Source organism: Bombus pyrosoma, linkage group LG6 (assembly GCF_014825855.1).
Source record: "Bombus pyrosoma isolate SC7728 linkage group LG6, ASM1482585v1, whole genome shotgun sequence".
Lineage (NCBI taxonomy): Eukaryota > Metazoa > Arthropoda > Insecta > Hymenoptera > Apidae > Bombus > Bombus pyrosoma.
The window spans coordinates 9,422,174-9,435,350 of NC_057775.1; the positions used below are offsets into that span (position 1 = coordinate 9,422,174).

Below are 13,177 nucleotides of genomic sequence, written 5' to 3' on the forward strand. Positions count from 1 at the left end.
TCCTATATTTATTAAGAATTTTTGCTCACTGAGCTGTATGTAAAAAGATTCCGCGTTATAGCATTAATTTCCACACTAAGTCTCTAAATAAGAAATTCACGGAACAGGTAAATTTCACCAATAAATAATGTATCATATAGTAAATACATAAATTATCTCGGATAGTAATCCTTAGTAAATTCTACATTATCCGCTTTCAAAATCTACTTCGAACGTCCACAATAAATATAATGCTTGCCCTGACCCAGAAAAGTAATAAAAGAAAGGAAGAAAAGATAGAAAAAAAAATGAGGAAGGATTTGTTCTTTGAACAGTTTTCTACTTGTCCTCAATCTGTTTCCTTTTCCTTTATTTTTATCATTTCTACCATTTCCGCCGGGTGTTATTACGCACTCATGTAATTCGCCTTCTTATCGTTTCAGAACTTATCTGTGGTTTGATGAGAAAGGGAAGAAAACGAGAGTGGCAGCGCCACAATATATAGATTATGTTATGACTTTTACACAACGCACCGTTAGTGACGAAACTATATTTCCTACGAAATATGGTAAGTTATCTGTTTTACCTTGCCACGGCGGCGACTAAATAGTCGTGACACGTCGTTAACGTACAGTTTACGATTATTTATAGCGTCGTATATAAATACATTTTCTTCAAATTGTAAGAACGCTAACGGCGCACTAATATTCACGTAGTTCGTGTTTTAGAATATCCAATAAACTGTCATTAAAAACTGAATAAACAGAGTAGAGTATAAAGCTATATTTACAGCGACATGCAGTCAGAAGTCGAGTAGTTAAGTACATTGAGTGGTATCAAGGTTTCACAGGACCCGACATGCAGGCGAAACCATAATCGTATTAATTGGTTCGTTTCCTGAATGTTTCAGCAAATGAATTTCCTAGCTCGTTCGAATCGATAGTGCGTAAGATCCTGCGGCTACTGTACCATGTGGTGGCACACATATACCACTGCCACTTCAGAGAGGTAGCACTCTTGGGGTTGCACGCTCACCTCAATTGTGTATTTGCCCACCTCACGCTCCTTAATCAACGCTTCAACCTTATCGATCCCAAGGAAACGGAGATCTTAGGAGACTTAGAAGCTGCCCTCTTGGGTAAGCTTACCTACCGAGATCGATATTATTATGTAATACTCGGGAACGTTATATTATCATAATAGGATTACCACGGTTTAAGAAGAAACATTAGCGTTACGAATGATACGACCTACTAAAATCTCACGATATTACGTAGAACAGTCACTCGATTAACCACGGACAAAACGATAAGCCTCGAACGCGTAGCCATTTTGACACGTTGATGATGTTGTTTAATTATAGAAAGGATATTTCTTCGATTCATTGGTGAAATTATTGGATCCTTTTAACGCTTTTATCGAATAGATAGTCTGGGTGCAGTCGTTTCTTATACATTTACAACTCGATAAAGCACTCGAATATCTTATTTCTCGCGCACCTGCGAAAATATTCGACGCGTGAATTTCCATGTATTTAAAATGATATAACGTTTTTTAATGCGTTTTAAATTACCATTTACTAAGAATGATCACGTAATTGCAGGTGACTCGACATCATCATCAGCGCCTTCATCACAGACCTTAGCCATCCAGGAGACTCCGACCACAGCCACCTAGATCGCGATGCACAGAAAGCAAGAGGTTGCAGTTCCTGAGACTAGGTGACGATAGGCGTTTTATTTCTTTCCTTATTCTTTCCCTTCTCTGACTTTCTCTTTTTTCTCTTTCTCTTACTATTTCTCTCCCCTCCTCTCTCTTTCTCTTTTCTATTTTGTTTTTTTAAATAGAATATGCGAACGACAGAGTTTAAGCATTAACGACTACATACGCAGGTGGAGCGAAAGCGCAATTCTGTAAAAACCAAGTAGTACCTGTACATAGCGAAGTGTGAACAACTACATGATGTAATTAGGTTCCTCCGTTTGTTGTTTGTGAGATTGTACATAATTTATTAAACAGTAAGATATACGAAAGAGACGAAGGATGATTATTAATTATTATTGACAAAGTTAGTTGCTATAAGAGGATAATTTGTTCTGTAAAAACAAAAAAAGAAAGAAAAAAAGCAAAAAATAACAAAATGAATGAAACTGATGATAATATTGTAAAGTTTAAACAATACCAAATATATACCTGGTGTTAAGGCATGTGTTATATTCGTTGAAACTCGAACAGCTGCTACCGAGCTGTTCCCGAATCTTCTACAGTTCACATCATTGTATCCTGGGACAATGCCTTCTCGAATCGATGATCCAGATAATTTATCATCATCTACGGAAGGTCATCGGATGAAGTTTATAATTTGCTTGACGTGACCATTCATACGCACAAATTACGCTGTATATTAAGTTTTTTTTTTATAAGCACATGTGATAAAAGGATTTAGTTACTTCTTAACCCTTTGGGATCCAACAAAATCCTTTTAGTCGATGCAATATCTGCTGTCTAAAGAGTTTTGGAATCTCGAAAGTTCAAGAGAACGCTTTTTCTTCCTTCGCAACGTTTTTTCTTCTTTCTAAATATGGCCTCGTAAATATTCTAAATAACAATGCCTAATAGAAAGGCCTGTACTTAGCAAACACGTTTGGATCTTAATGGGTTAGATTTGTTTTACTCTATTTAATCGCGGTTCAGTTTTACCTCGATTCCTTCATAATCGTTCAAATACCAAGATAATGTCAATCACCTAGATATAATAGGTCGTCCTTTTTTCACCTCTGAACCTCAAACAATGAAAGACAGATACAGTACAGGGTAGAGAGGTATAAAATTAAAATAAATTAGTTTGGAAACAGAGATTCCGAAGCAACTTCCCTAAGCCAACATTTGCATGGTGCTATTTTTTTACGAGTCGTAAGAAGGGATTATGAGTTTGGTACCTTATTCCCTTCTTCGTCATTGAGAATTCGCGTTTTCTTCTATTCGATCATCAAGTGCAAGCAACCGAGGGAGCGGTACCCTGTTTCACCTCGACGATTCGAATCGCCGCACACACGTGTGCAATCTCCCGTAGGAACAGCCCTATCGCTTCTGCGATAGGCTCGCAAAGATCCTTGAAAGACGTTGCAATATTGTATAACAATATCAATACAGGCTGTATCAGGGCATTGAACACAATCGACAATAGAGGTTTTATAAAATAGTCCGCCAACAATTGCAAGATGCCTACAGTCAGCGGTCGGATTATACTGTAAAGTATAAATCGAACCAATTGTAGAATAAACGCTGTGATGAAAGCAGTGCCGATATGAATAGTCCCAAATATCTCGGCCCAAAAGCGAGTCGCTGCTTGGTCGGTTTTCTCGGCGCATTTCTCGGTCGCTAATATCGGCGGTGAATCCGTCGTTTGATAATATCTGTGAAGATTGTGAAGGATCTTACGTTTTAACGAACGTGTACGACTGTAAAATAGCTAACGTGATGGTCAAAATTACTTTTTTTTAATTTCTTAACGATGATATATATATATATAAACTTTTTTTTTTGTATTTATTATTTTTTTTTTTATATATATTTTTAACAATACCGTTTTGATTAGAATTTAAGAATCGAAAAATCTTAAGCTTTTAAGTTTAATTATCGTCATTTGGAAACTAAACGTTTGTATTTTTCTGATTTTTCTTGTGTAGACGATATAAAATCGAACGATTATGTAAGAGCAATTGCCTGCATAATAAAAATTATAAATGATAAAAAGAAATCTATTGAAATATATGGTTGTACCTACGCAGAGTTCCCATGATCGAAGTAATAGATGTCAATTTTCTCAGTTACTTCCACTTTTTCCTTTTCCGTCTTTGGTGGTGTATTGACTGATTCTGGCGCATCGTGTTTCTTTTTATTTGGTATCCCTTCTGATATTTCACAGCACATGAAGGGCTAAATGAAGTGCATTGTTATCCGCATTAAGTATACCAATTGTTTATATACATTTTATATTTAATGTTCGTACTTAAGAATAAAAGGAAAAATAAAATAATGTTATTCTATTAATGTGTACATTGTGATCTACCTCCGCATAATGGGGACATTTCTTTGGTGTTAATTTCACTTTGTATGATTTGTCTTTACTTTCTAAGTATTCCTTCCTTGGCCACTTCCACTTAAAGGGACACCAAAATAGTCGTGATTTATCTGAAAAAGTCATATTTCAAGTGATATGGAAATAGATCAAAAAAAGAAGAATCAGCAAAGTATTTAGATTATGTTAAGACGCAATGTGTTTAAATTAATAAAGAATATATAAGATTTGCAAATATAAAACAAAAATCATAGAGGTCACCTTGTTAGTGATAGGATAAATAATTTAAGAGGCTGATGTAATTACCATCTCTGTACTTCAAAGGTAAAGTATAAGCTCTGCTAGAAAGTAAAAAATGTGGTTAATTAATAATTGTTAAATAGAATGGAAATACTTGTATTACATCTTGTGACCGTGACATAAACATGGATTTGAAGACGGCTCCACCGGACTCTTCTCTTTCGGTAAATCTTTCTTGTACGGTTCCAGAGATGCTCCGTGGTGTACAGCTGAATGTATCTCTCGACATTTACAGTCTTTAACTTAATAAGTACGATATTTATACCTGAATTCTAGCTGTTTAAATGATTAAATTCCTGGTGTACCTACAGTTAAGTTGTTGAAAAGGATCGTCCTCTCTATTCACAGGATCACAAAGAGGTTCCTTAACATTGGTATTAACCGAATAAGTAGGTTCTGTCTGCAGAGATGTTATGTCAGAAGATTCTGTTGCGTCCGTGCATGAACAATCTTCTCCAGAAACCATGATAAACACATTTCTTGAAAAGAAATTTAATAATACTTGAAATTAACGTAACACGAATTAAAACAAAATTAAACTGTCAAGTAACAGCAACTAGAACATGTAATTACATTCATATGTTTGTAATGCCATAATTATTTGTGATACTTTGACTGTTGGCAATATTCAATGCTCGATAATTTGATAAAGTCAAATTCTGTAAAAAAAGAAAATTCACAGAAATATATTTCGCTAATCGAATCAAAATGTAAATAGTAAAACAATGATCGATAAATTAATCATTTATATATATTTTTTTTTATTTATTATACAACGTATAGTAACTATAATTGAATTTTGCAATTAATTGCCAAGAATGTTTACATCTCCGATACTTTGCTTTTTTAAACTTTATTTGTTCTTAAAACGCCGTTAGAAGTAAAAGATTATTATTTACATTGATTGAATCAGAAATAGAGTGTTATAATTAGCCTAATATGATTCGATACAACAGCTGTAAACTGATCTATGTTTGCGAGGAGTTCCATAATTTTTCAAAGTCGTAACAAGTCAGACAAAAGGTTTTTACAACTATATTTAATCGTTTTCCACGAAAAATTTAACTAGAATCTAAACTAGATTAACTAGAATCTAAACGTTCAAATTCTCACATATTTCTAAATATCTGCTTTTTTCAAATCTTAATCTGTATATTTAATTCATTAATTCAACTTCCTTATACATTTTCGAAGCAAACAATTCTTGCAATTTACAAATTAAACATTTAAAAATGTTAATTATTATAAAAACTTTCCTGTCTTGTATTTATCTATTTCTTATTTGTATGTTTCTCAAAATGTTATAATACAGTTTCTCAATGCTCGTATTCGTTGATATTGCGTCATTAATTACACAATCCTTCTTTTGTTTCCGACTCACTCACTTTGAAAAACGAGAGAAATTGCTTGCTATACATAAATCGACTGTGTCTTGTCGCTTATAGGAAGTAAACATAATCTACATACCGGTTTACCTTAATATCAATTGGACTAGATTGGAAATATGAATAAATACTAAACGTATACCATACATTCGAGAGAAATTATATGCTTGACTTAATTAACACATTCATTCTATAAGTAATTAATAGTTTGTTATCAAGTAATTACATCTAACTAACATTTGTATTTATAATATTTATACGCGTCGTGTTTCTTGTAATAATTCTGACATAGAGTATTCATTCTTTAATATCATCGCACGGTCGATTCTATATATTATATAATATTACATATGTATGTCTCAATGTTTTGTACAAACACCTCGTAACATTCTGTACAAGCAATCAAAATTGAAAACTTATTTTTAATAAATGAGAGTCGGATAAATGTACCAAATATTAATTTCGTCCTGTACATGCGTATTCTTATATCAAAGACTTTCGAACAAGATTGCCAAATTACCAAACTAAAATTAAGTTCAGTTATATACATAATGAAATTAAATGACTTGCATATTAACCGTTACTACAACGTAAACTCAGAGAATCTAATAATACAGTTGATGAAATGATCTAATCGTTATCTTCGGTTGTTATGCAGATAAAATTAATAAACTATGACACGACACTTATCTGTGCTCAATTATTCGGAACATATTGAAGATTACTTAACGAATAAGAACTTAAATTTAAAGTATCCTTAAACCACTTTTGATCGATCCACAGAGTATCCTTTTTATAAATTCATATAAGGTAATATACATAATTGGATATTTAGGCACCTATTGGGAATGCAATGTAAAAAACACATGCACTCTCTTTAGCTTGAGTATTTAATACTTATACTTAATAACTGGTTAAACAGGATCATTGACGAAAATATTCTTAACATGGGCTTTTATTTTAAATTATATCTTAATAAAATTAAATTGTGTCCTATCCTGTTAAGGATGCAATCAATTGTAGAATGCCTGGTTTCCTTCTTTAATTGTGCGCGCAACACAACTTTCATAGTATTAGTATTTGATAATCACGACTAAGAATGTTAGAAAGTGGAATTGACATAGCACTTGCAACCTTAACAGTGCACTCCAATTGTTTACGCATGTCAATGATGCTGACAAACGAATTAAAAGCATGAGCATACGTTTTTAATCACACGCTAACGTTAAAGACGAAAAAGAAACTCACAGTTATACACCGAAGTACGTTTCTGGAATGTAAAGTAATATCTCACAATTATTTTCTATTAGTAACTGTCGTCACACGTTGTAATTGTACAAAAATGTATCAGGCTCCTCTCTTATTTTATATTTGGTATTTCTACGCATAATAATATAATTTTTTGAAATCGATGACATTATCAAAGTATGACATCTATTAAAACAGACATTATAAACAATTGTTATAGACTATCCTATATTGCTATCGTTTAAAATGGTTTTTACATAATGTAGTAATAGATTAAATACAACAGACAACATTAATCAAATCTTACAAAGAGCATAAATAAATACTTATATATATATATATACGAGTGTAAATACGTATTGTATACGCATGTCTTTTGAAGAGCATAAGCATGGCACTTAAGTCAGGTAAACTTATTCATAAGTACGGAAAAACGGATTAAATTGCCAACAATAATATGCAATGTAATTTTACTTACAATAATGTTGCACAACGTTTGATTTATTTTTTGGATTGAAATTGATCCGTTAACTATTAAATATAAATATGCCATACTTTTCGTTAGTAATACCTTTTAATAACTTTTTTACATATTCTGAATTTTATTCAAATTTAATATGAATACTCATGTTTCTATCATGGACAATAAAAACTGCAAAGTACAAATAATTGTAATAAATAACATCGATTATATAATGATCTTATACAACTGACTGTCATGGCTTTTTTTGTATAAAGATATTACTGTTTTCCAACATGATCAGAATTGTACTTATACAAATAAATTATTTATGGATTAAATCTGATACTCGTTGGGATTTATAACATTTAAAGTAAACTTAAAAACTTGTAATTGAAAAAAAGAGAATGTTAACGTGTTCATGTTCTGTGACATTACAATTCCATGAAAAGTATAGATATTTACAATGCGATGTAAAATAAACTACATTTTAATCAATTATGTTAACATTTCGTTTATCGAATTAAGAAGTAAACTGTAGAGATAATATACGAAGACAAAAAGGAATCTTGGTTCATAATTTGTTGTAAAAATAGAGTCAAAGTACTTGTGCAACGTGTTCTTCTGTTTCATATTTGAAACGAAGAGTACACAAATGTGGGATATGCATACTTACGTCGTAGAACAGTCTTTTACGGTAGACGAATGTTAAAATTTGTATTTTATTAAATGTAAGAAATTACTTATATTATGCAATTTAAATCTGTATATGCAAAATCACTACCTTCCTTAAAAGTCACTTCCAATTTTGTAGTAACTCTTTGGTAATTCAGAAGTATGCTCCAGGCGCAAATGATATGACACACTATGTTAGCTTCTGATGGCAAAATTACATTATCTTCCATGACAGTTCTGCGATCCTTGAGAAAAACTCTAAATATATTGGAAGTTGTCTTTCGTAGCAAGTAGAGGCAACTTTTCGATGCTCTGCTTATGATCGAAACTGTGTAACCAATCTGAACTGGGCTTTGCTTTTACTCCACAGAAGCTTAAATTACAAAAATCAGCCGCATTCTGAAGAGCGCCACGATGGAAAGGATTCCCCTGTTTGAAATGTGCATAGCGTCCTGCGTTCATGCGTTCGTTTGTTGTCATTCCAAGAACCATTATCTAATAAATAAAAAATATATATTACGGTGACAAAATAAATTGTCGTAACTCGGTTGATTATATAGACGTAAAAGAGATAAAATGAACAAACCTGATAACATTGACACGCAAGTAGCGTACCGACCCAAAAGAAATGAAGGGCCGTATTTGCTGCAACCCACATTACCCAAGCATCGCATGTAGCCGTAGTAACTAGATAATTATCAGCGGTATGCCCTTTTGTTAAATTTGTCCAACACTCAAATTGCCAATACTGTGCACTAGCGGATAAAATAACAATACAGAGGCCTAATAATGATGCTAAAAATCCCAGAAAATACTTGTGATTATGCGCACCTAAGTTTTTAAAAAGAAAAAACGGATGTTAAAAATTGTAAGTACTGCGTTATTTGAAATTAGATTGTCTAAAGCTAATGCAATTTGAAACTGTGCTAGTCATATATATTATTAACATAATAAAACCATCTTCCACATAAGTTTTTTGACATACCAATGCAATTATTAATCCAAGGGCAATGATGATCGAAGCGTGCAACGCACCGATCACACGTAGAACAATGTTTAGATCTCATAGGTCTTCTAATCAAGCAACTGCTGCAAAATGATTGTGGTTCAAAACCACCAGACTCTGCTAATTCTATAATTGTCTGAAAACAATGAAAAATTGAAAAATACACTTCATCTACAGATAATGTAATCGTAATATACAGACTGTTACATTTAACTTATCCTCATGTGTAGCTGTAATTACACCTGGATCACCCCTCCAGGATTGTAAGAAACATATCCAGAGTGGTACAGATCCACCTACTAATAGTAACCATAAATACCATGCAGCATGTATGCCTAACCAAAATATCCATGTTATATATATCCACATCTGTAACAAATGATCGTAAAAGATGCTGATTATGAAAATGCTAATATTATACAAGTTACACATAAAGTAGAAAGTTATCGAAAGAACATTAAATCTGTGTGCTATTTACAATAATATTAATTTAGCTTTCTTATGTCTTATGATAAGGCACTTGTTGTATCTAACACGTATCGTGATAAGTCACTTGTATCAGTTGTGTAAAAGTTGATATCTGATATAATTCAGTCACTTCTTTCTACACAGATTTATAACATTATTTAATTCTAAGACTTTAATATAAAGGGTCTAGTAATAATAAATATGATACGTCCTTTTGAATACTCACCTTTGTAGCCAAATAGATTGACATTGGTATAATATGAAATAATCGTTCGTCAAAGATAAAATGATTAGCTAAATACAGTGCTATATAAAGAGTGATAAAGGCACCTATTTTTATTAGATAATCCAATCCACTTTGAAAAATCATTCCAATGAGATAAAAAACTATAAATGGCGTACTGACCATACAATACCAGCGTATTCTCTGCAAGAAATGTAACTTTAAAGAACGAAATTAGATAAAAATAATTAGAGTGCACACCTTATCCCTACACCATATTCTTGTTCTGCCTTGTTTTTCTCTGATTTCTTGACTGATTTTATGTCCTAACCAGGCAGCACCAATATGACGATCCAATAATGTCATTGGTGTTTCATATAGAACATTAGGTCGATCCAAAGATGCACCATGATGGACTAGCGTTGATATCGCTGTACTATTCTCAGCTATAATTGCCCAATGCAAAGCAGTATTACCATGTAAATTATCTGCGAGCAAATGAGATGCTCCTAGAGTCAGTAACAAGCGTGTTGGATCTAAACTGTAAAAGGGAAAACTTCAAAGTAAACAATATAATGTAATTCTAAAATTTTCACAAACAGATATTTTCATTTTTCTTTCACACTTACCTATTAACTTTATAGGCACTCCACATGAGGGGTGTCATTGCACTTCTGTCTGGCATATTTGGATTTACTCCTTTTGCAACTAGATAAGCTACAATAGAGGTATGACCAAATTGAGCTGCCAAATGAATACATGAAAATCCTTCAGAATCTCTAAGAGTTGGATCTGCTCCTGCTCTCATTAATATCACAACTGTAGATAAATGACCTTGTCTGGAAACAACAACTTATTTTATTTGCTAGAAGATTTATTAGATTCTATCATAAAATCAATTTGAATCATAACTTAAAATTAACCTTGTAGCCCAATGTAGTGGTGTGGAAGCAAGTTCACCACCGATTGCATCAACAACAGCTCCCTTTGCAATCAAATATTTTACTATGTCTTTTCGATTATTTATTGCTGCCCAATGCAATAATGTTACGGTTTCTGAATCTGGCTGATTTACATCAGCACCAGCTTCTACTAATTCAGTCACACGATCCAAAGCTCCATACTATAAAGAATTAATTCCCCAAATAACAAATATTTTTCAATAGCTAAGCGAATAATTAGCCAAATAATAGTATTTGAAATTTAATTACCTGAGTTGCTCTAACAATGTCAAATGAACTACAATCCTGTGCTGGAGGTCTAACAGGTTCTTGATGATGACTACTTGGATCATCAGGTTCCCCACTACCCTCGCTTTGACAGGCAGTTTGTATTTTTAATGCATACATGTTGAATTTATTAATATTAACTTGGAAATCAGGCTATAGATACAAGAAAGGTCTGTGTCCAAAAATAAATTTTTAAAATTGATTTATCTTGTAAAATGTAACTGAAACAGTAACAATATATTGTTCTATTAAATTTTATCTTCTAAAATTTTTCTAAACATTATTCATTTCTCTAATAATTTTTATTCTATTATTTAAATATCAATGTACCCATTTATATAGTCATTTGTTATTAAAAAATAAACTCGAAGAAGTTTTCGTATAACTTTTATATTAAAACATGTTTAATTTCTTAGCATAACAAGTTCTTTATATATTTAAATAAGAATAATAGATATTTAAATAAATACTTATGACTTTTATAAATTTATATTACGATCAGATTTATTGGTACTTTGTCACATGACATCTTATCAAATTATTAATACTTCTATAGATCGTATTATAAATGAAAATCTTCACGATTCCCCTTATTTGACCTTATAAGCTAAATCGGTAGGAAATATAAAACATTATCAAGTAAAAAGTTGCTAACGTTATAACATACGAATGTTCTTCGTCTGACGATTAATATTATTCAATTTAACCTACAGTAATCAATTCATCGTTTGTATTCACCGTGTATACCGCGTTGTAAATACGATGTGTATTATGGCGTACATCGAGCATATTGACAATCGATTCGGTATTCGCGTCAGGGACTAATGATAAACGTCACAATGAACAATTCTTTCCCATTATTGAGAAATTTTCGAATCACGTTATTACATGGAAGAATCTTACTTCTCTACCGAAGTTGTTGGTACATATATAATTACAAAGGAATATAATTCTTGTAGTTATCCCAAGGAGGGAGCAATACAACCGTTAAACATCAAGACAATTCATAAAAGGCAACTCCATGATAAGATTAAATTATTTCACAATATTGATGAAATGATTTCCGATTATATCTGTAAATACATCTGTAACTACTATTACGATGATATCATATCTTACCTCCTAGGCAATGACAACGGTGATGGTAGATTTGCATAGTATGCGGCATGCTACCCTCGAATACGTAGTAAAGGGTTAGATTTATACTTAAAGGATAAACAGTGAGCGAGGGTGGGTCGCCGGCACATCGCATACAATCCAGACAAGTGTTGACCTTTTTTTCTTTCGTCTGTAGAAAGGATATTCTGCAATAACTTGCTGTTTCTCTTGCGACTCAGGTATGTCAGCACTGTTCTTATTCTCCTTATTTGTCACAGAATTTCATCGCCGTGAATGTTTCCTTTTTTGATGGAATTATTGAGCACAGGTCGCGTACCGGACCGATACACGATACACCATTCGCGTCACATGTACGTACATTCTGCTATCTCAAATTTCACGAGGAGCTTCTTATTGACCAAACGGCTTCGCAAACAGCCCGATCGGTATCCGATGCTCATCGAACGAATGTAAAGTCAGGTAAAGTTATCAGCGAGTCATCTGGCGGAGAAAGTAAATATGTACGTGTATACGTACGCGGTTGTTCTTTCTTTACGGTATCGCGTGAACTTGACTTTACGTTTACCGATATCGGTATCTAAGGTAGCAACGAATTTTGAAATCGTCTGTACATATAGTTAATTACCAATAAATACGATTGTTCTTTGTGATTTCTACTGCCTAAATTTGGATTTACTATGAAGCAAGTTCGACGATCCGAAGCTGCAGTGAAATCAGAAAGAATATGCGGTCGATGAAATAGAATCTAATTGACAATTGAATCATAAATATTTAAGAGGATGGCCTTGGAATATGAGAGAAGGATTAGGACAAAACCTAAAAAAAAGGATAGTTTCTCGAATCTCTTTTTTTATATTTTAAGTAATCAACATTCCGAGTAAGTTGCTGTAAAATTAAAGTTATATTTGTATTCCAATTGTTATCTTTAACCTTTCGCGCTCTCTATCGAGCATGATGATTCAGCTGTATGAACATTAACATTCGCAAAATATATTCTTAAATTC

At 32.6% G+C, this 13,177-nt stretch overlaps 3 protein-coding genes across 11 annotated transcripts in view; 1 reads left to right on the plus strand and 2 right to left on the minus strand.

Annotated features, from left to right (window-relative positions):
- LOC122568490 (MOB kinase activator-like 2) overlaps positions 1-2,186 on the plus strand; it is a 64,109-nt gene extending 61,923 nt beyond the window's left edge. For 7 of the 8 annotated variants that reach the window (XM_043728269.1, XM_043728267.1, XM_043728262.1 and 4 more), the window contains 3 exons: positions 423-547; positions 890-1,117; positions 1,583-2,186. In XM_043728269.1, coding sequence (XP_043584204.1) covers positions 423-547; positions 890-1,117; positions 1,583-1,656 — 427 coding nt within the window. In that variant the 3' untranslated portion in view covers positions 1,657-2,186. The remainder of the gene's footprint in view (positions 1-422; positions 548-889; positions 1,118-1,582) is intronic. The other variant, XM_043728266.1, reaches the window with a different exon arrangement.
- On the minus strand, positions 1,976-4,986 carry LOC122568491. Its single transcript, XM_043728270.1, has 6 exons — positions 4,670-4,986; positions 4,464-4,602; positions 4,367-4,398; positions 4,052-4,173; positions 3,767-3,918; positions 1,976-3,395 (listed from the first exon to the last, which is right to left on the minus strand). Exons 1-6 carry the CDS (start codon positions 4,824-4,826, stop codon positions 2,969-2,971), a joined length of 1,029 nt encoding a protein of 342 aa, XP_043584205.1. The 5' UTR covers positions 4,827-4,986; the 3' UTR covers positions 1,976-2,968.
- Positions 4,987-5,093: 107 nt separating this feature from the next.
- On the minus strand, positions 5,094-12,621 carry LOC122568487 (palmitoyltransferase Hip14). 2 transcript variants are annotated; one of them, XM_043728253.1, is made up of 10 exons: positions 12,174-12,621; positions 11,037-11,275; positions 10,749-10,948; positions 10,455-10,664; positions 10,087-10,381; positions 9,829-10,029; positions 9,342-9,503; positions 9,114-9,270; positions 8,715-8,959; positions 5,094-8,623 (listed from the first exon to the last, which is right to left on the minus strand). In XM_043728253.1, the coding sequence occupies exons 2-10, from the start codon at positions 11,172-11,174 to the stop codon at positions 8,387-8,389; spliced, it is 1,845 nt and encodes a 614-aa protein (XP_043584188.1). In that variant the 5' UTR covers positions 11,175-11,275; positions 12,174-12,621; the 3' UTR covers positions 5,094-8,386. The 2 variants fall into 2 exon arrangements, with proteins under 2 accessions (XP_043584188.1, XP_043584189.1); XM_043728254.1 differs by having other exon boundaries at positions 10,087-10,366; positions 12,174-12,619.
- Positions 12,622-13,177: the final 556 nt, after the last annotated feature.

Excerpts from the sequence above, each read along its gene's own strand:
- LOC122568491 (XM_043728270.1), bottom strand. The coding sequence starts at position 4,826 with ATGGTTTCTGGAGAAGATTGTTCATGCACGGACGCAACAGAATCTTCT. Across the intron at positions 4,603-4,669 it reads TCCTTTTCAACAACTTAACT|TTAAAGACTGTAAATGTCGA; the intron begins GTAGGTACACCA and ends GTACTTATTAAG. Across the intron at positions 4,174-4,366 it reads ACCTTTGAAGTACAGAGATG|ATAAATCACGACTATTTTGG; the intron begins GTAATTACATCA and ends TGACTTTTTCAG.
- LOC122568487 (XM_043728253.1), bottom strand. The coding sequence starts at position 11,174 with ATGTATGCATTAAAAATACAAACTGCCTGTCAAAGCGAGGGTAGTGGG. Across the intron at positions 10,665-10,748 it reads CCACTACATTGGGCTACAAG|ACAAGGTCATTTATCTACAG; the intron begins GTTAATTTTAAG and ends TGTTGTTTCCAG. Across the intron at positions 9,271-9,341 it reads CACATGAGGATAAGTTAAAT|ACAATTATAGAATTAGCAGA; the intron begins GTAACAGTCTGT and ends CATTGTTTTCAG.